Source organism: Fringilla coelebs (assembly GCF_963513975.1).
Source record: "Fringilla coelebs genome assembly, chromosome: Z".
Classification (NCBI taxonomy): Eukaryota; Metazoa; Chordata; class Aves; order Passeriformes; family Fringillidae; genus Fringilla; species Fringilla coelebs.
In genome coordinates, this window is record NC_140031.1 from 62252750 (window position 1) to 62273635 (window position 20886).

At 44.6% G+C, this 20886-nt stretch overlaps 1 protein-coding gene across 3 annotated transcripts in view; it reads right to left on the minus strand.

Moving 5' to 3' along the window:
• TDRD7 (tudor domain containing 7) overlaps positions 1 to 20886 on the minus strand; it is a 45230-nt gene that overhangs the window by 17250 nt on the left and 7094 nt on the right. For all 3 annotated transcript variants that reach the window (XM_084225242.1, XM_084225244.1, XM_084225243.1), the window contains 4 exons: positions 17210 to 17351; positions 15931 to 16147; positions 10870 to 10955; positions 9496 to 9713 (listed from right to left, as the gene is read on the minus strand). In XM_084225242.1, coding sequence (XP_084081368.1) covers positions 9496 to 9713; positions 10870 to 10955; positions 15931 to 16147; positions 17210 to 17351 — 663 coding nt within the window. The remainder of the gene's footprint in view (positions 1 to 9495; positions 9714 to 10869; positions 10956 to 15930; positions 16148 to 17209; positions 17352 to 20886) is intronic.

A 20886-nucleotide genomic window follows, 5' to 3' on the forward strand; every position in this document is an offset into this window, starting at 1 on the left:
GCAGACATGCTCCTGTATTGGCAGGACAAAAGCTTTCCACATATACGCTTGACAATATTAAAAAAAAACACTGACCAACATATATAAACTAAAGAAAGTATCCACTTTCCAATGCCAGCCTTGCTTAATTGTGTGTACAGTGATAATCATACATTGGTAACCTCCTGGAGCATCAACATGATGTTTCCAAGAAGGAACTGGAGAAAACACATCCTTGAAATAGAGTTTCCAGTCAGAGTAAATATTCCTTAGTTTCAATGTTACATTCAAACTAGCTTATGCAGTTACTTTCTGCTATTCTTTGGCAAGGTAAGAAAAGAAAACCCACAAAGGAAGTTAGCACTGACTCTGTCATTGATAGAGTCTCATGTGGCAAACAAGAAGCCTGGCTCCACAGTTTTTGGTATCCAACAGGTTCTCAAAGACGGCTCAAAAATGCAAATCAGAACTATCACTCTGATTCACTGAGAAGAATTCTTTCGAAACATGGTGCAGGACTTCTTTCAGATCTGATTTAAAGGCAACATGGAAGCCAACTACTGCAGCATACACACCACAGATTGTACACAGAAACATTTTAGCGACAGGCACCTTAGACAAACACTTCAGTGTGAAGGCAGCTCTCATCTACCTGACTTTCCTCAATAATACATGAAGTTAAACTCCTAGCAAGCTGGAGCCCAAAGGAGTGAGGAAGGTATTTCTGGCCTTGATCAGCACTACCTTGCATCTATACATTGGCTGACAGCACTTCTCCTCTGTCACTGGCAGCCACAGGTCCCACTGGTTTTGCCCATCCCTCTACAGTACAGGTATCCCCAGGCAATGGTGAGATGCTGCTTCAACATTAACATTCAACTCCTCCCTGTTCCTCCAAGTAGCTGCTTCTGAAAGCAATAACTGAACTGCTGAGTATGTGTCCAGAGCAAGCAAATCTGGGGGAAAAAAGAGACTTGGTCAATGTTCTTGAAAGGCTGAAGATCCCCACTGCATATGGTGGCATCACTCAGTAAGAAGCTTTTCCTTACAAGGATGTGGAAGCTTCTTACATCATCCAGTTACAGCTAATCCTTGGAATACACTCCAGCTTTTACAGCTTCTAGTCTGATATGCAATTAATTATTTTGCATAGGAAACTATGATACCTATCTTCTTACCCTAAACAACAAAGAAACACATCAAAACACTTGGTTTTAGCCAAATATGGACTGGAATATGTTGGCCAGAAAAGCTGCCACATGTCCATTGTTAAAAACATGACTGGATACAGACCTGGACAGACTGCATCAGCATGGAGGCTGCATTAGGTAATCAAAAGAGGTCTCTTCCCACCTCAGTGATTCTGTGATTCTGTCTCTGGTAGTCATTTCTTCTGTACTTAACTGAAATGTTAGAATGCAAATCATACCAGGTATATTTTTGTATTTTCTTTTGTTGTTAAACTAAAGAATCCCTATTGTCAAGATATCCTCTGTTCAGGTTCAGCTCGTGCTCAGAGCTGGGATGGCAAGCTTTACAAAGTTCAAGAGTGTCTTTAGATTGCCCCCTTCTGCCCATCCTCATCACCCTCCCACTCCATTACCCTGCACATCACAGTGAAGACACTTGTTCTCCAGTTTCTTGTGCTTACAAGACTCTGGCTTCTGAAAATACCCAATTACAAAGGAAACTGTGATGCAATAAGACAGCTGAATCAATCTAACAACTCCATACTGTTGAGGGCTGCCCCTATTCCTCACATCTTTATGCCAGCACTAAGGATCAGCAGACAAGTCTGCCAGCAGATCTTTTTGGCTGTAATACCCTTTACCTCATAATGCACTGAGGTTCTCCTACAAGGTCAGAAAAGGACAAGATTTAACACACAGGAGATGCAGGGGTTGCAAGAATAAGGAAAGATGCTGTGAAAATGGAGTCTGACTTCATATGGTGGCTCATCATACTGTCTAACTGCTCATCACCAGGACTAAGTTTCAGGTATATCTATTTACAAGCAGTTCTAGCACTGTGTTAGGACAGCAAAGTCATTCTGGATCTTCTGCCCTCAACTGCCTCATTTCCACACATGCTACAACACCATCTTCTCAGTGAGGCTGACACCAACTGCAGTCTGCTCTGTGCTGAAGTATGTACAGCACATCTAATGGCATTTTAGGTAGAACAAGTCTTGTGTCCTCTGAACTCTGTTCTAAATAGCTACTGGCTCTGTATCTAAACACCAATTTCTTCCATGACCAAGGAAAAAGAAAGTTATTGTAATTCAAGAGCTAGTCTACTGGAAGCAGCTTTTAGGGCTTGTGCAAAATGGTGAGTTTTCATTCATATGTACTACCAGATGTGACGGCTGCTCCATTGCCTCCTCCATGCGCTAAGTACATTAGAGTTGGATTTTTTATTCTTTCAAGTCCGTTTCTTTGTTTAGAAGGGTGACTTTTGCTTCACACAGCTTAACTGTGGTATAGAAATTCCTTCTTTGAGAGTAAAGACCTGACAAAACCAAAATTTCTCAAGGACTACAACTCTCTGCTATTGCAATCCTTCTCTATTCTGAGCCTACCTGTTTAATTTACTCTGAATGTTACAGTAAAAGCTCAGCTACCTGATGCATTAGTATGTAGTACCTATTTTGTTAAGACATGGTGTACTGCCCAGGACCAGATTCAGAAAACAACATTCTCAGTCCTATTTCTGTCAATTTGTTTACCATCTAATCCTGGCATTCTCACAAGCCTTCAGTTTTACTTTTTGCAGAAAGTCCCAACATGTATAAATGTAAAATATGAATCTGAGAACTAAATACAGCTAAAAAAAGATAAAATAAACAAAACATCCTGCCAGTCAATTAAAGCAATATCTCATTGTTGTCTCATGTAAGTCTCATTCTTATCTAAAAAATTCTCTACGTTTCTGTAGTGATAAACTTCAACTTGTAGTGACTATTCCAAAAAAAAAAGGAAAGACCAAACCAAAAGCCAAACAACAAACCAATCAAATACCCCCAAAACAGTGAACAAAAATATGCTAATTTCCCCCTTAATTCCTCCATTTTTTTTTCCAGTGACATATTTTCAAGACTAACAGACTGTGGGACCTGTCCAACACCTTATCAGATATGCAAGAGATTAAGTGAAGAAAACTAAGCCCTGCTTTACCCTGTAAAGCCTCCTCCTCACAGTAAACAGCCAGGAAACTGGTCTCCACTCTGAGGAGTCTTTTCACACCGCATCAGCCAATACAGTCACTAAAGGTCACTATAATAAAGTCACTAAAGAATATACTCGCGTGTTACATATCATTTGGCTTTATATTTATTAAAAAGCAGTAAGAAACCTGACTGAGGAATGAGAGATTACAGACAAAAAACTGTCCTCTGACAAGTAATTGTTAATCAGGTATGCAGCCAGAGCCAGTAGTTATTTACAGAAAGGAACATCTTTGTTCTAGAACTGCTGAAAAGCAAATGTATCTCTTCCAGCACAAGCGGAATTTCAAAATACAGAATGGTAGTGTTATTTTTCTACCAGCTCCTTCAGAAAACAAGCAGAAAGACTAAGGCAGTCATTACCACAAAACAACTACAGAATCAAATCAATATGTATACATCCCTTCATTCTGTCAATTAAAAGGTGTCTGCCTGTTATTCATTCTACCAAAATACTGGCACTAGGATTGGTATTTTCACCAAAACTTTGGGTTTTATAAACATGAAGAACTTCTGAGGCACAAGGTATGATAGGGCCTGACAGGATCCATCTGCCTGATGGATGAAATGACTTTTGGCTGTTAAGTGACTGGCTGCGCCACTCACAACTTTATGGAGCAAGAGGGGATTCACCTGAGTCTATTAAGAGACCTGGAAAAAGCACTTGCCAAGCTGCTCTCCATCATTTATAATCAGTACTTGATAACCAAGGAGGCTGATGACTGGAGGTTGGCTAATATGATGCCCACCCACAAGAAGGGTTAGAAGGAAGATGTGGAGAACTACAGGCCTGTCAGCCTGACCTTGGTGCTGGCAAAGGTTATGGAACAGATCATCTCGAGTGTGATCATATAGCACATGCCAGACAACCAAGGGATTGGACCCAGACAGCATGGGTTTGGGGAAAGGCAGGTCGCACCTGACAAACCTGATCTCCTTTCATGACTAGGTGACCTCCCCAGAGGGTGAGGGAAAGGCTGTGGATGTTGTCTACTCAGACTTGAGCAATGCCTTTGACACCATCTCCCCATAGCACACTCCTGGAAAAGCTGGCAGCCCATGGCTTGGACAGGAGCACTCTTTGCTGGGTTAGAAACAGGCTGCACAGCCAGGCCCAGAGAGTGGAGGTGAATGGTGTCACATCCAGCTGGGGGCTGCTCACCAGTGGTGTTCCTTAGGGGTCTGTGCTGGGGCCAGTCCTGCTGAATACCTTTTCTTTATGGTCTGCATGAGGGGGTTGAATGCATCTTACTAAGTTCTCAGGTGACACTACGTTGGCTGCAAGTGTTGATCTGCTGGAGGGCAGGAAGGCTCTGCAGAGGGATCTGGCCAGGCTGGATCAATGGGCCAAGGGCAAAGGTGTGGGGTTCAATAAGGCCGAGTGTCAGGTCCTGCCCTTGGGTCACAACAACCCTGGGCAGTGCTACAGGCTGGGGCAGAGTGCCTGCAGAGCTGCTCAGCAGAACAGGGGGATGCTGGTCAACAGCACCTGGTGGGCAGGAAGGCCAATGGCATCCTGGCCTGTATCAGCAATAGTGTGGCCAGCAGGACCACGGCAGTCCCTCTATATTCAACACTGGTGAGGCCACACCTCAAGTTATGTATCCAGTTCTGGGCCTCTCATGACAAGAGACACATTCAGATGCTGGAACAAGGTCAGAGAAGGGCAAAGGAGCAGGCGAAGGGCTGGAACTGGAGAGGGTAATTCCAATGAGGAGTGGCTGAAAGAGCTGGGGTTGTTCAGCGTGAGGAAGAGGAGGCTCAGGGTTGACTTTATCACTCTCTACAACTCCCTTTGAGGAGGCTGTAGCCAGGTGGGGTCCATCTCTTCTCCTGGGCAACCAGAGACAGGACAAGAGGACACAGACTCAAGCTGCACAGGGGGGGGCGGGGGGGTTCAGGTTGGAGATTTAGAGGAATTTCTTCACTGAAAAGGGGGTCAGGCAGTGCACAGACTGCCAAGGGAGGTGGTCAAGTCACCATCCCTGGAGGTAGTCAATAAATGACTGGACTGACAACCAGTGCCATGGTTGACAATGTGGTGTTTGGTCAAGAGTTGGACTTGATCTTGGAGCACATCTGAAATACTTGTTGAAGACCAACATACACAGTATGAGAAACAAACAGGATAAACATCAAGCACTGGTTAGTTCCCAGAGCTATGATTTCTTTGGTGTCAGCAACACTTGGTGGAACAAGTGCCACACCTGGCATGCTGGGATAGAGGGCTGCAGGCTCTCCAGGAGGGATGGGCAGGGCTGGCAATGTGGAGGAGTTGCACTGTATGAAAAGGGGAGGTTTGACTGCACAGCCCTTGCCATTAGAGATGACGTGGGTGAGAGACCCTGGTTTCAAGAGAGTATTGCAGTGTCTACTACCAAAAGGCACTCAGGAGAAATCTCTGGGTTGGTATGTTGTTCTTACTGGAGATTACAACTTCCCAGACATCTACTGTGAACACTGTACTGCTGTGACAAGCAAATCTGGGAAATGTGTGAAATTTCTAGGAAATAACTTCTGGCCACAAGTACTCAGTCAGTCAACTAGGAACTAAGGCCTCCTAGGCACAGGACTTTGTCAGGGGAGGTTCAGACTTGATGTTAGGAAGCATTTTTTAACAAGAGGGTGGTCAAACACTGGAACAGGCTTCCTGGTTGACACTCTAAGCCTGACAGTGTTCAAAAGATATTTGGATAATGCCCTTAATAACAAGTTTTAACTTTTGGTCATTCCTGAAGTGATAAGGCAACTGGACGAGATGACCACTGATAGATTCCTTCCAACTGAAATACTCCTTTTCTATTTATTTTGCAACTACTTATCACTTAAGTTTTCCATACTGAGTCAATATTTGCATGAAGCTACAATAAATGCCAAGATCCCTTTCTCCCAAGCGTCAAAGTCCACACAGAAAAAAAAAAACCCACTTTTTTTTTTTAATGTAGGGAGAGTCCTTTCCATTCATGGCCAAGATTACAATGAAATTTTATGGGCCAGAAAAGCAGTATGAGGAGGTTCCTCTTCAGAGAGCCCTGGTCTTTGTAACTCTGAACAGCCCTGTATTATTAGTCAGCTGAACTTGTATTTGCATACTTTTTCAACTCACTTGTTACAATTCTGAGAGCATGTGTCTAAGTGTTGCCCTGAGGAATCCCACCATGACTTCCTGCTTTTCTGAAAGTAAATCATTCCAGGCTTTCTCCATTTCCAGTCTTTAAACCAACAAACATCTATGCAAGAACACTCCCTAATGTTCTAGGACTGCCTAATTCTCTAAAAGCTTTTGGAAAAAAACCCATGGAAATTCAAGCAAAAGCTCTGGGAAAAGATCTAAGAGTTTAGGCTTCTCTTGCATTGCCATTTCTGCATCACCATCACATCACGCCTGAATCACTCACAGAGTTCAAGCAACTGAGGAGACCTGAGCATGTAAAAGGAAAAAGTCCCTTAAACATACATACAACTCAGCAAGGAGGTTTATATTTAGACTGCAGTGGGAACCATTTTGTCATGTTGCCAATACCAAATACAAATTTATTATTACTTTTTTGGTTGTGACTTACAAAAAAAAACCAAACCCCCCCCCCCCCCCCCAACTTTTCAATTTCCATGCCTACATGCCTCTCACAACTCTGCTGCAATGCTCTCTATCCATCACGGGTTCAGCTGCCTGCAAGGATTCAAGGCTGAGCTCAAACACAGTAAAACTATATAATTTTGACTTAGAATTGTAAGAAAACAGCTAAGTTGTGAGAAAGACTTGTGACAAAAATATATAGAAGTTAAGAAATGAGATGGGATCACTAGCTGCTCAAAGACACATGGCAAAGAAATTAGTCAAACAGAAAGGTAAAAATTCTGATAAAAAAAGGTGAAGGTGGGAGGGTCATAGCCAGTCAGCCAGTCATCATGTTTTTCAAAGCACAAGTGCTGGAGGTGAAAGCAAACAATTCAGCAACACTGGATCTGTCCAGAGCCTTTGAAGCAGGTTCTTCTCCTGGCTGAGGTCTGTCTAGACAACAAAGACTTTTAAGCATATTTATTGTTGGCCCCACTGCTTATGAAGGCTGGGCCACAATCTGTGACTGCTAGCTGCTACTTAGTAACTTTGTACTTTTGCCTTTAGCTGTGCGAAGTATGTTGCTACAAGTAAGATGCTCAACCAAGCCGACCTAAAGAGTGGAGCTAACCAACAAATGGAGACAAAGTCAGCCTGAATACCTCCTGCCTGAAAACAAGCTCATCAACCTGCAACTTACAGTGATATTTGGAGACTTGAACTCACTAAATAGGAAAAATGTCCATTACCCATGGCTGGAAAAATATGGAAACTACAATTTCCTAGATGAAATTCCTACCTTTCCAACAGAAGTTTTGGAGATGCAAAGTTATTCAGAAGTGATACTCTCCAAAGCACAGTCCTCAAATTAAAAGCCTGGAGACACTGAAAGTGTAATAGGTTTGTGGTGTGCTTTGTAACGATGCTACACTGATCAGAATGAGTACAAAAAGAATAGGTTCTTCTTTAAGAAGATAATAAAAGAAACACCAGGCATGTTTTTGAGCCTGGCAAACACTACCAGTGTAAGACACCAACGTAACAGAAATAATTCAGATATCAGATATCTTTACTTTCACTGGAGAGTACAGTCTTTCTTCTGCATTTCAAACGTTCTACAAAGCTGTACACCTGCAGACAATATGTTTGAACCAGGAACCGATTATATTTAAAGAGATGTATAGTAGCTTTCATATAAAAAGTCCCAATTCAAACTTCTCCATGCCTAAGCCATAATTACAATTTTGTAAGTCAGTAAACTGAGACAGGCTTTAGAAGCTCATTAACAGTTCTCTACAATAAGACTGACTGTGCCAAGATAACTTGATAGTTCTGACTGCTGTTGTACTGTGCCCATTGTATTACAATGTTTCCATGGATTTAATCAGTGCTTATTTATGCTTAAATGACTTCATTTGCATGCTACAAAGAAAGAGATAGACCCAACAGATAACAAGCAAATGGATAATGAACACAGAACAAAGATCCTGGATGAAAGGACTGACTGGAACATTAGCTACAAAAAGGACTAAAATTTGCTGCATGAATTAAGCAATTCAAGACATAACAGCTTGCTCTGTAGATAACACAGGAACCCATCATCAACCATCAAAACAAATTGCTGCTGACTGCATACATTTCTAGTGTTTGTAGTAAGGTGTTACAAACGCATTTTATATATCTGTGAGAATACCATACATGCATGCAAATGAAGAGCAGTTATTCAACTCAGTTATTTTTTTTTTTTTGGCATTTAATGCTTTTACATGAGAAAATACTTAGTAGGACATACAAAAAATGCACTTCAAGAAGACAAATATTCTTATTACTTCAATACTCTTCTGTGCCACAGTTTGACAGATACCAAAGAAATTGAAAGACTTCATTGATATCACTGGCTTGTTAGAGTAAAGCTAAACAAAGCCTTGATGCAAAGTTGCATGACACCATAAATGACCAGTGAATGCAGAAGAAGAGACAGAAGTACAACAGTTGAAGCCCCTCCACCCTGTGGTGATGGCAACTTGTGTCAGACCTCTAAGTGGACACTCAGCCAGACATCAGCTCCTAATAAGAGATGCAATGACACCCTTGGCAATCAAGGGGTACCAGGCATCAGAAGGAAGGCAGAAAGGGGCTTAGCTGTAATCTCTCCCCGCAGCATTACCATTCTTCAATTTTATCTATTATTGTATCATAAACCTAACCTAAACAGCAAAACTCCTAGGTTTAAGGTGTAAGAAAGACCTCTAGAAAAGTCTATAGAAAGATAAATTCAGTTAGACTTCAGACTGTTCACAAAGGATGTTGGTAGCTTGTAGCTTTAAGAGGAGGCAACCGCAACAACAAGGAAAAGCATAAAAAGTAATTGGGGAAAAAAACCAAACCAAGAACAACAAACATGGCATGGACATCACCTGTCATCAAGCTATTTCAGTTTTCAGTACTGGGGTCAGTTAAAGGTGGCAAGGCAGCATCCTCAAGCACTTTCTCCAGAACACCATGCAGGCTGACCTTCCTTGTTCAAAACACTAGCCCAGCCAACTGTGATTTTCTGGGGTTTCAAAGGACATTGTTACAATTTGGGAGTGGAGTGGTGGGCATGTGGGGGTTTTCTGTCGCTGCTACAGAGCATGAAGGGAAATGCAGGTACACATAAAATAACATTTGGCAAATGAACACTCGAAAGTCTATAGGGTACTGGAATCTTCCATAAAAATGGCTCAATGCTTACCGTGCACACATGAGGCCAGTTCTCAAGCTGATAGAGCACTTCTGTGCTAAGGTCCTCCCAGTACATTTCCCGATATATTTGAGGCATCTTTGACAGTCTGACACCAGTGCTGTACTTGCTCAGCAGCTCCTTAATGCGACTTTGAAGTTGATGGACATCAGCAGCAGAAGAGCCAGAGGCAACAGTATGTGCCTCTGCAGTGGAGGTATTCAAGCTATCTGTTAAAAAAAAAAAAAAAATTACAGCCTTGAAGTAAACACAGCCCTACAAACAGAAAGACAGATCATTACCTCCGTACTTAAAAACTAAACATGGGAGCTGCCAGCATAGCACCAACTCTAAAACGTGGCTCTCCTGCCCAGCATGGCTGGTTCAGTCATTTCCTATGGAAAAGAACTATGGAAATCTCAGACATTAAGTAACTACCTACAGATGAGTTTTCAATCACTGTAGTTATTTTCTTAAGATGTTGCTACGTGTTACTTCTGATGGGATTCTGGAAGAGAATACAGAACTGTCAGCCCCACTGCAGCTGAGACATTGCACTAAGATAGTATCTCAAGAGGGGCACAGGATAATTTCTTTATGAGTACAAACATCAGAAAGATATTGCACGACAACCAAGAATGTTCTTTATTCAGATGGGTGTACAAATCAAACCAATGATTTGCCTTTCATTCCAAGATATGTCCTGAGGAAAAGTCTCCATGCAGCAGGGAGCTTTTCTGTGCTACTGCATCCAAAGAAGCCCTCCAGTGGAGCAAGGAAAGTGACAACTGCTCAACTGCTCTGGGCAGTTTCATACAATGGTGTAGGAATTAGGCACTCATTATTCCAGGGGGACGTTCACATCACTAGCTTACCTGTTGCCTCATCTCTACTCCTCTTCTCCCTTTGGTGGGGTATATATGCTACCAGACCTGAAGCTTCACAAATCATGCTGACAAGTCTCAAAGAAAGCAATCATCATTTTGCAAGCCCATCAGCTGCACAAATGTTGAGCCATGCAGGCAGAAGAGTATTTGGTGGACAAATACATTAGTAATGCTGCTTACTCCTGAAAGCCAGGATTTCATCTTATACCAGATTCCTACCCCACTGGTGAAGTTAAGCTTACTCCTCCTGTTTCCAAACTCCTCACACTGGCTTTGTGATTGGCTTTGACACTTACTGCCCAATGTTTTTCCTAGAAGACTGAGAGGCAGACAAGCAAACACATTTCCTCAGTGCAATGAAATAAGAGTGAAAAGGTTTGTTCACAGAACTTGATTCCTCATCCAAACCTATCTTCATTCAAAACAACTACTAAGATGGATTTTTTTTAAGATGACACCCTATCTGAGTAGTCAACAAATCATTTCTCAATAGGCATACCACTTGACTCTGTGGAAGAGCTTCTGGACAGGTGAACTTGCAACTCCTTTTGAAACCGTGGTGGGACAGTCAGTCTCTTCTCAGATCTAAAATTGGAAAGAAAATTGCTTAGAATCACTCTTCTGTCTCTAAATAACAGTCTATTTGCTTCTAAGACTTATACACAAAATAAAATGCATCCCACATATTCCATACACTCTTAGAAGGCCTCCTACAAGATGAGTAGTCACAATGTCCTTGTCAGGAAGACAACCTGATCAGCAGTAACAGGACGGATCAACAGGTGGTTTACTCATTTTTCTCATATTGTGAGAAACAAAACACAGTAAAAAGACATTAGCAAAGGGAAAGCATCTAGGAACACACAGGCATACAAGGTCTTTTTGTGGATACTGTTGGTTACACTGTTTAAGAGATTCTTAGCTGAAGATCTCTCCTACTGAAAGCACACAAATGTCGTACTTGCAGGTGTTCTTCTGGGGTCCCCAGAAGAATACAGACTTTGCTTGGAAATACAGACACCAAAATGAGCTCCTGACACTGAAGAGGGCACAGCCCTGTGGAGCTCACAAAGACCTGGGAAAAAACCAGCTGTGGAATAATTACATACACTGCAAGCAAACGGGAACAAGAGTTGGAGAAGGGAATTCAAAGACTAGGCAACATCTAGGCAACCATAGCACAGCAGGATGCTCTGAACCAGGAATCTCCTGACCAGAGCAGACCCTGCACATGCACTGGGCTAGCTTTGCAGAAAATTTCTGCCCAGGGGCCAGTTCTGGAATTCAGAGACAACAGTGGAGCAAGCCATAAACCTCACCGGCTACAGAAACACTAAGGGTGATTTTCACAGCTTCACCTGGACTCTGGAAGTAGGACAGTAGTTCAAGTATGATGCTGTGGCTAGTTGCAACAGGAAGTCAAGACCAAGAAGCCCTATGTGTCATCACTTTTAATCAGAGAATATCCATGAATCAGAAAGAGACCTCCCACATTCACGTCTCTTCTAAGAAGCATGTTAAAAGACTTAACATTAATTCATCTACCCTGCTTTTATGCTGGCCCTGTTAGATGAAACTATTGCTCCTCCATCAGCTATGGGATATCACTAGTACCAAAGACCATACTTCTGTTCTGACTCATGTCCCACAGCACTAGCCATGAGGACAGGCACTGCCCAGCTCAGCAATTTACAAAACAGGAGTCAAGCCCAGAAGTGCTAGGTAGCAGCACATCAACTACAAGCACATTTACAAAACTCAGAAAGTACAAAAGCAAAGCCACTCACACAAAATCAAAACTTACACTCACACCTGGCACTTGCTGGGTATCTGAAAAGCCCCTTACAACACTTCATCTGCACTACAGAAAAACTCAACTTTCTGGGCACACAGAAAGCAGCAGCAGTCTCTTCTTAGAAGGTGGCTGTCGCTGCCCATGTAGATGTTACAAGAAATCCAAGATCCCACTTTGTATGTGTACCTACCAGCACGGACAACTCTAAGCTGAACAAACACTCAAGCTAAAAAAGTTCTCTTAATGGAATCAGACTCAAAAGAAACTACCACCTTTGCTAGGCAGAAAGCAAAACAATCCTGTGAAATAGCCCATGGGTAGTGGAGACTGTCCTGCTATCGCTGCCTGCCAACAGAAATCCATAGCTATGTTCTAGTCCTCTGTGCCACACACATTTTTATCACCTTAAGCCCCACATCAGGTGACACAAATGATGCGACGGCAGGGTAGGCCAGCCAGAACTACAGGCAACTTCCAGCGAGGAAGAGGGCAGATGTTCCCCACTTAAGCCATGCCATGTGAACACCGTGGAAAAGAAGCTGGAACAGAGGATGGATGATTCCCTTCTGCTGCATGTAAAAGCTAATTGGATTTGGGATCCTCTCAGTATTAAGAGACTTTATGTAGGGTCTTCCTGTGCTTTCTGTTGTGGTTCAACAGTTTCCCTCAATGTGGTGCTGACACCCGCTTTGAGCCCAGCTATCACCAGTTTTGAGTGCTGCAATCTGACGAGTATCATGAGACGTGCTGCTTGCTCACACACATCATGATGGTCGTACGTCTCCAACAGTGAGATGGGATATGGCCAGACAGTGCCAGGGCCAACACGCTTCCCTTCAGTTTGCAGAAATGCACAACTTAGCTACTTGCAAGGGCTCATGCTCCTCAGCTGTTAGAAGCCTGCTCCCAGCAAGAGGCCTCCAAGCCAGAGCAGCAGCCTGGCCCTTCACAAATGCCTGACCAGCCATGCAGCTCTGCCAAGTCCCCATGTCTAGCAACAGCTGAGCAGCTAGTCACATCTCACTGCCACACATCACTGCCTCACAATGAAGGGGAGCAATGCCCTTCCCTGCCAATTGCCCTCCCTTGGTAAGGTCCATGCCACCCCAATCTGCTCTCTGGCCCTTGGACAATGCTATTGAAGCAGCAAGGTCAGGTAGTAGCCAGCAGCAAATGGCTCCTACTGCTTCAAGCAAGGGGGTCACCAAGCACCTGAACCTGTTCTCATCCATGCCGCTGCCTTTCAGCCTCAAGGATCTCTGCAGTTAGCCCTAGCAGCAAGGTCTCCCCCTGCTTCTCAGGGTTCACAGCAACATAGTCAGGATAACCTCAGAGATTGCTGCTATAAAGACAAGCCTCAGACCCTGCAACAGCGCCTGCAAGAAAGCCTCGGACAACTACCTTCAGCATTTCTCTGTTGTCATGTGAGTATGACAGAACTGGGAAGACAGACAAGCTGTTCCCTTTCCCCCAGATGCTACAGAGGGGCAAGCCCCTGAAGCTGTGGTCATAAAAATCTCTGAAAAAATATCACAAAGCACTACAGAGGTGGGACATAAACTTTGGCAGTAACAAGAAAACCACCATTTCCAGCCTCATTGAGGAGCTTCGCTACACGATACTGGGTGGAGCACCAATACCTGTCAGCATCCAAAGTCTGTCACTGGCAGGACATTGTGTCAAGGCAAGAAACACACATCTGCCATAGCAGTACAGATGTTCAACGGAAAAGGAGAAAACAGATCCCTGTGTGCAACCATGAGAGCATCAATGTCCTTTCCTACAATGTGAGTATACGGAGGGGCAGGATGGGTAACAGAAAGTCAAAAACTGCACAGAGATAACAGCTCACTCCAAACTGGGAAGTGGAGAAAAGACAGTCTGTTGCCTTCAGGACTTGTCTCAGTCAACCTGAGCTGTGAAGGCTCAGTCACTCTCATAGGCAAGTACTGATACCTCTCCTGGAATACTGTCCTCAAGCTTGTGCCAGATAACTATGAGGCTGCTGTCAGCCCAGGATTTTTGGGGATGCTGTTCATAACTCCACTATTTTTCAAGTCAGGACCTCCTGTCTCAGAGAAGCTTTCCCTCCTGCTTCCCAAAGTACAAGCAACTACAATGATTTAGGAGGTACAAAATGTCCACAGCAGCAAGGACACATGGATCTTGCCAGCCCTGCTTCAAACTGGCCAAGTTGAAACAAATTAACAAATTAATCCAGTCACATACGACCTTGTATTCACATGGAATATGAATTGCATCTCCCTGAACTCTCCCTTCACTAGGTACCCAAGCTAACAGGATAGCATTTTACAAAAGCACAAGATGTCTCCTCCTCCAAAAATAGATGGGCCAAAGCAGACTTTGCTTGTAACTTTTCCTACAGCACAGGGCAGAAACAGACTACAGAAAGAAAGGCAGAACACTTACCTAAAAAGAGTTCAGAAGAGACTGCCAGAGATGAACAAAGATAAGACAAGACGCAGCAGACTACGTTAGGAATAGTAAGAAGAGGGATGACATCTACCTAATTTTATTTCACACATTACAAATCTTTAAATGTTATAAAATACTTCCTGTATTTTCCTTACAGTAACTAATTTGAAGAAAACTCTAAGTGCTCTTTTTGCTTTGCCTGAGGCAAAATGTCTCTGCCTTTTAGAGAAGTGCCACATAAAAATATGCAACTCATCTGCACACACAGAAAGGGGAAGGCCCAAGCACCTGCTCCTACTCCTTTCTGAGTCACAGCAGGATAGCTTGGTCCTTCTCTCCTCTGCAAAGCAGACCCCAGCACATGGAACTCATGCAGGTGGGTGAGGCAGGACACGCCTGCTTTCAGTGGATCTTCCCGAAAGAGCAGGCACCACAGCAGGATTAAGCTGTTGTGCTGTTCTGGGCCACTTCAGAGCTACGCCACCGCCACCGTGCAAGGGGCATGCCACTGCCATTCCCATTCAACGCCAGGCTGATTTCCAACCCAGCCTGGGCCCAAGTCCTTCCCCTGCAGAGGATTACTGCCACAATCACAGCTCCGGAGGACTTAGCACAGCCACAATGAGCAACGGCAAACACTTTCTCACCACCGTCAGCTGACGGCCAGGGGCAGCCGAAAACAACACAGAAAGAAATGATGGGGCAGCAGCTGACTAAGCCACCGGGATTAGAGAGGCTCAAACGGGGCTGAAAAGCGGCATGTACCGCTAACCCAGCAGAACTGCAGCTCCAGCCCTCAGCTCAGCTCACCCAAACACGGTCAGCTGGCTCCTGGCTCCCAGCACGCCGACAAGGGGCACAAACACTGACGCTGCAACACAGAAGTCAGGCAAGAGGGAAAGGGCAGCCACCTGCAAACAACCATCACCCTCAACACACACATCACCTGCTCCTGCACACAAATCTGTTTCTCCTGCTTTCTGTCACACCAACCACAACAGCTTCCTCCTCGGCCCAGGCAACAGCTCCACACTCCCTTGCTGTGACACCTTTGGCCACATTTCTCCTAAACATGGGAACAGGCCAAGACCACAGGCTAGCTATGGCAGCACCCAAAAAGGCAAAACATCATCTGTCTCCTTCCTGGGTACCAACCCATATTCAGACTTCACCTGCTGCAAGGGCAGGGGCCTGGATTCCCACTGGATCCCAAAGGACACTGCTTGCATGGCAGCATCCAAATTCCATCACACTTAATTTTCCTCTTGTGTACACACACACACATACACACAGACACACACACACACACACACACATTCACACACTGACCTGTTTACCACAGTAACATGCCTCTGCATGGGGATTTCTTTAGGTGGTCCACTCCCAGCAGCTGAAGGTAAGGCAGATCGGGCACTCTCCACCACAGGTTTCACACCTCCACATGCAACTTCTTTGCCTCGGGGCAGGCGAGGAACGGGCCTCTTAGAACTGCCTTCTTCTGGCATGTTCAAAGACCGGGGCTGCCGCAAAGTTCCTTTGGGCTTTCCTAAAGAGTTTGCAGATGCAGCCATGAGTACCATTCTTCTCCACCCAGTCTACCTCCACCTCCCTGGGCACCACCTCCTGTACTGCCATCCAAAGGGTTTCTTCTCTACTCTGGTTTGTGGGCACCTGAAGTCCCACCACACAGCAGAGGTGACCAAGTTACACCCACAGAGGAGCACACCAGCATCCAGGCCACACTGGGATAAACAAGCTCTTGGTCACTTTCTTTGCTCTTTATATGCTGGATGCACCACACAAATTTTGGAGGTTTCAAACACTTCCAAGGGGATTGATGTGCAAGACAGTGAATCAACCTGCTTTTATAATCCCTGTCATTTAACTGTGATATAAGCCACAAGTTCAGCTTCCCAACTGGAATCCTTGTAGAAAAGCAAGAAGCAGCAAACAATTCATTACAGACAACAGTGGAGAACACACAAACTATGAGACCCACTGTTGTTCCAAGCTTCCAACCTGCAAACAAAAGGGTCCTGCCTGGGCTTAATCCTGGACTCAATTCCACAGACAGTCACAACAACAGCACAGCAGTGAGGAAAACCTGACCCATACTTTACGAAAACACTCCTACAGAAGCTTATGCAAAAGGTAAGAGGTAAAAAGAGGAAAATGGGCATCAGAACTCTTGTGGCACTGTGGCACTGGCATCAGCAACAGGAGCTGCCAAAACAGCCACAAATGATGCTACAGGGACTCATTCTCACTGTGAGGGAATGGTTCAATCCTCCCAGTCCACAACAGGCCAAGGCCAGCCTTAAAGAATATGCAGGCATCCTACATATTCCTAATAAGCCTAGCATCCTACAAGGACTTTGTTTTCCAAGATCATTCACATCTTGCATACACACCTGAAAAGGGCTTTCTCTCTGATCATGGCTTTCAGATATAAGCATCCTTGTCAAGAACACTCATCGTCCCAAGAACTCTCCATTTGGACCCTGTAACTCGTGGCTGTAGGTGAGACACCCTCACAGCCAAGACTTTTGTGCAGCAGCTGCACAGTTCTTTCATAAAGGCAGGCCCTCTAAAGCTGCCTATGGCTTACCTGATAAACTGACTGGAGATGTGTTCTTCAGCCTCATCTGACAGTTCACCTGCCGGACTGTTTTCTTCTTGGAACTCCTCTGCCGTGCCACCAGTTGAGCAACTCGTACAGTTTCATTGCAACTAACAGCATGGCAAATTACCTTGTAGGAACAGGAAGGAGACAGGGCAAAAAAGCAGTCAGTGAGACCCATGCTCATCCACAGCCCTCAGAATCATTTGTATCCCTTCCCAAGACTGTAACTGTTGAATCATGCAGGCCAGCAGGCAGTTCAGGAAAGGCTTCAGCAGCAGACACGCATCTTGGAGATCTCACTCTCCTTTTGTGAAACCCCAGAAGAAATCTCAGTGAACCTCAGAAATCAGCAAACCAGACAGCCAGAGCTTCTCCATCACCTTTCCACATAGGTTGGGGCCCTCTGAGAAACAGCCTGGTTTCTAACTCCCATCCCACAGGCCCACAATCTTGCTTTCTAGATCTGGGAAGCCATGGAGCTGCAGCAGTGGGGTTCCTCAGAGCCTCACCAGTGGCTCTGGCTGACCCTGTGGAGCAGGGTTGCCTTTGCCCCACTTACCGAAAAAATTGCAAAACTATCCTGGCTGCACCAATCACAGGCACTGGGCTGGCCCCCAACAACAGCCCAGCCTTGAACAAGCCCATAGGTATCTCCCAACCCAACTTCATGGCCTCTTGCCTCAACATCCAAACACCACAGGGCCATTCAACTGCTGCAAAGGCAGCTGGGTGAGTATTCCTCTAGGACTCCATAAGGATACAGGCAGTTACCCCAAAAGCACTAAGTTAAAAATGAAAGTCTGTGGTCTCAGCCACATTCTGTGGTGGTGGTAGAGGGTGTGAAAAGGCCCCTTTCTCAACAGTGCCATGGGGCCAGCACTGCTACCTTGCTAGCCATGGACCCCAAGGAACATCAGAGATGACCATTTTGCACAGCAGCGGGGCAAGAGAAACTCAGGGATTTCACCAGCACCTCTGAAATTTAGCAAACAACAACTCCAAAAAGGATCTTTTCTCACATCCAAGACAGGGCCATCAAAGCAGAAAAACAACAAAAGCAAGAGACTGCTAAGCAGTAACAACAGCTTGTTCCAGGGGTCTCTCTTCTTGTTCCAGGGTGACCCACACAGCCCAGGAAAACAAGGGCAATGGACAATGACACTAGAAGCCAGGCAACTTCTCCAGCAATGCTCTCCAGCTCATCCTTCCCCCTCCTCTTCCTCCTCCTCTGCTGCACATCCAGCACCTTTGCTGGGCTGGCTCAACACAGAGCCACTGCCAGGAGGACCTCTCCTTGTCAGGGAGAGCTCTCCTACTGCAGGAACTCCTACTTACAAATCAGACAGTGTACCTGCTGCACAGTCAGCACTGATAAAAACAGCAATCCAGCAGTCTCACCACTGCAGTGATTGAATGCCAGGAATCACAGAAAAACTAAAGCTGGAAAACATTGCTATATTTCATGTCATATAGCATCTTTGCTTAAAGCAGCATCAACTAGACCTAGTTAGTCAGGTGGTGGAATATCTTCAAGGATGAAGAACTCTCAACCACTCTGGAAAAGTTCTTCCATTGTTTAGCCAGCTTCACAGTAAAAAACTGGGCGGTTTAATGTTTACATGGGACTGCTTTTATTTCACTCTGCTATTATTGTCTCTTGTCTGTTCACTGAATACCAATGAGAACTGGAGATGGAGTCTGGCTCCATGTTTGTTTTACTCCCTTTAAAAGACATAAGGATAAGATTTCCCTGAGCTTTCTCTTTTCTAGCACAAACACTCCCCTCTCTCTAAGCCCTGCATCAGAGACGTTATGTTCCAGCCCCTTCATAATCTTCACAGCTATTTTAAGGACTTTCTTTGGAAGCACTTGCTCAGAACTGGCAGTGCTCTGGGAGCTGTTCTCAAGGGGACGGCACTTTGTCTTGGTCTTCGAATAATGAATAGTAAATGCAGTCTTTCTTAGGTCCATGTAGGTTTGTTCAGGCAGCATCTGTATAATTCTCCCAGGCTGCTTCTCCCTGCTCCCACCTCATGCATGCTTGCATTTATGGCTCAGTTTTGTCAGTGCTCCTGCCTCCTTTGCTCTTTCCCCTCAACTACTGGAATATATCATTCTTGAAAGTGGAGGAGGCAAGCCTTGTAAGCTCACTACCTCTCCTAGATCATTCTCTTCAGGACTGTGTTCCATGAATCTTCCAAGGAGATTCCTGAACAGGCCAATGTCTGCTCTCCCAAAGTCCTGCATTGTTGATTCTACTTTTTGCTTTGTTTCCCTCCTTTCAGGCTCACAGACACCATCTAGCCACAGACATGGCTCTTCCCAGCCTTTACATCTGCAATTGTTCCTTGTTTTCAAGGACTGTGTCCAGCAGAGCACCTCTCCTCATTGATTCATTGCATGTGTCAGCATGTTGGGAGCAGGAGACCCCAGAAATATCCTGGATTGTTCACACATGGATGCCTTGTCCCTACCCAGCGGTTGTCAAAAGAAGGCATCAGCTGCTTTGTCTGCCCCTTCTTCCCACTTAAGATATTTGCACAGATAGCCACCACGTTGCCATACACTGGTCTGTCCACTACTCATAACTCTTCCTGTCTCATCACCTGCCCCAAGACAGAGATCCTGGCATCCCTGTTGCTCCCAAACTTGGAAGGTCGCACAGGAACTCCTCCTGTCCACCACTGCAGCTCATAACTCCTCAGCAGCCTGTGTCAACCCACAGCAGCATGCTGGTTGTGTGACCTGTTGCAACAACTCCCTGCGACCTCAAATGAGATCACACCCCTGAACAACACAAATATTTCCAGTTTCTTCTGGTTGTAGCCCAAGCTGTGGACAGTCATGTGCTGGCTCTTCAGAGAGGCGCCCGTCTGTGCCCACTTCCAGAAAAGAGTATGAGAGCTTTCCTCAAACTCCTAGCTAACAGGAGTGGATGCATGGGATGGATCACTTGACCTTTGTTGATCACTTTGATTGATCACTTGACCAAAGTCTCAATAAAAAAGATTTTTTGTCCTTATACAGTTTATCAGAGTCTTATAAATGAACATTTTCACATCTCTGATACATTTCAGGTTTTTCCTGTCACTAATGTTCTAAATAATTTTTTTTTGCATTTCCTTCCCTTGTTTCACAGTGATGAAGTTTAACAAAGTGGTTTGAATTAAAATTAATTCAGATGTAAAAAGGGATGGGGTAGATGAGCAGAGCAAAGTGGTCTTCAAATTTCTCCTTTTGAAGGGGCCTAATTATTCAAGCAGAAGTCAAAGTTTTCTTAGACAAAAGTGCAACAACACATTTCTCATAAATTAATATCAGGCAAAGCAAAGTAGGGTTCATTGAAATGATACAACCACCTGTTGCAGGTGCACAGTATTTCAGTAAGTCCCCTTGCAGTGCTTTCTGTATGCTGAACTTAATTCTTATCTTCTGTGGAAACTGGAGGACATAGCTACCGCATAAAGAAAAAGTCATCAGATTTAATCTTTCCTACATTCAAGACAGCTAAATTAGTGTTCAGTATCAAGAGGACAAAGCACAATTTAGATCACTGCCTTCCCAAGATAATGTCTGTTCAGCCTCAGTTACCTAGCTAATATTCACCTCCCACAAACACTTAAGGCAGCACTAACATGTGGCACTTCGAGATCAATTTGTAT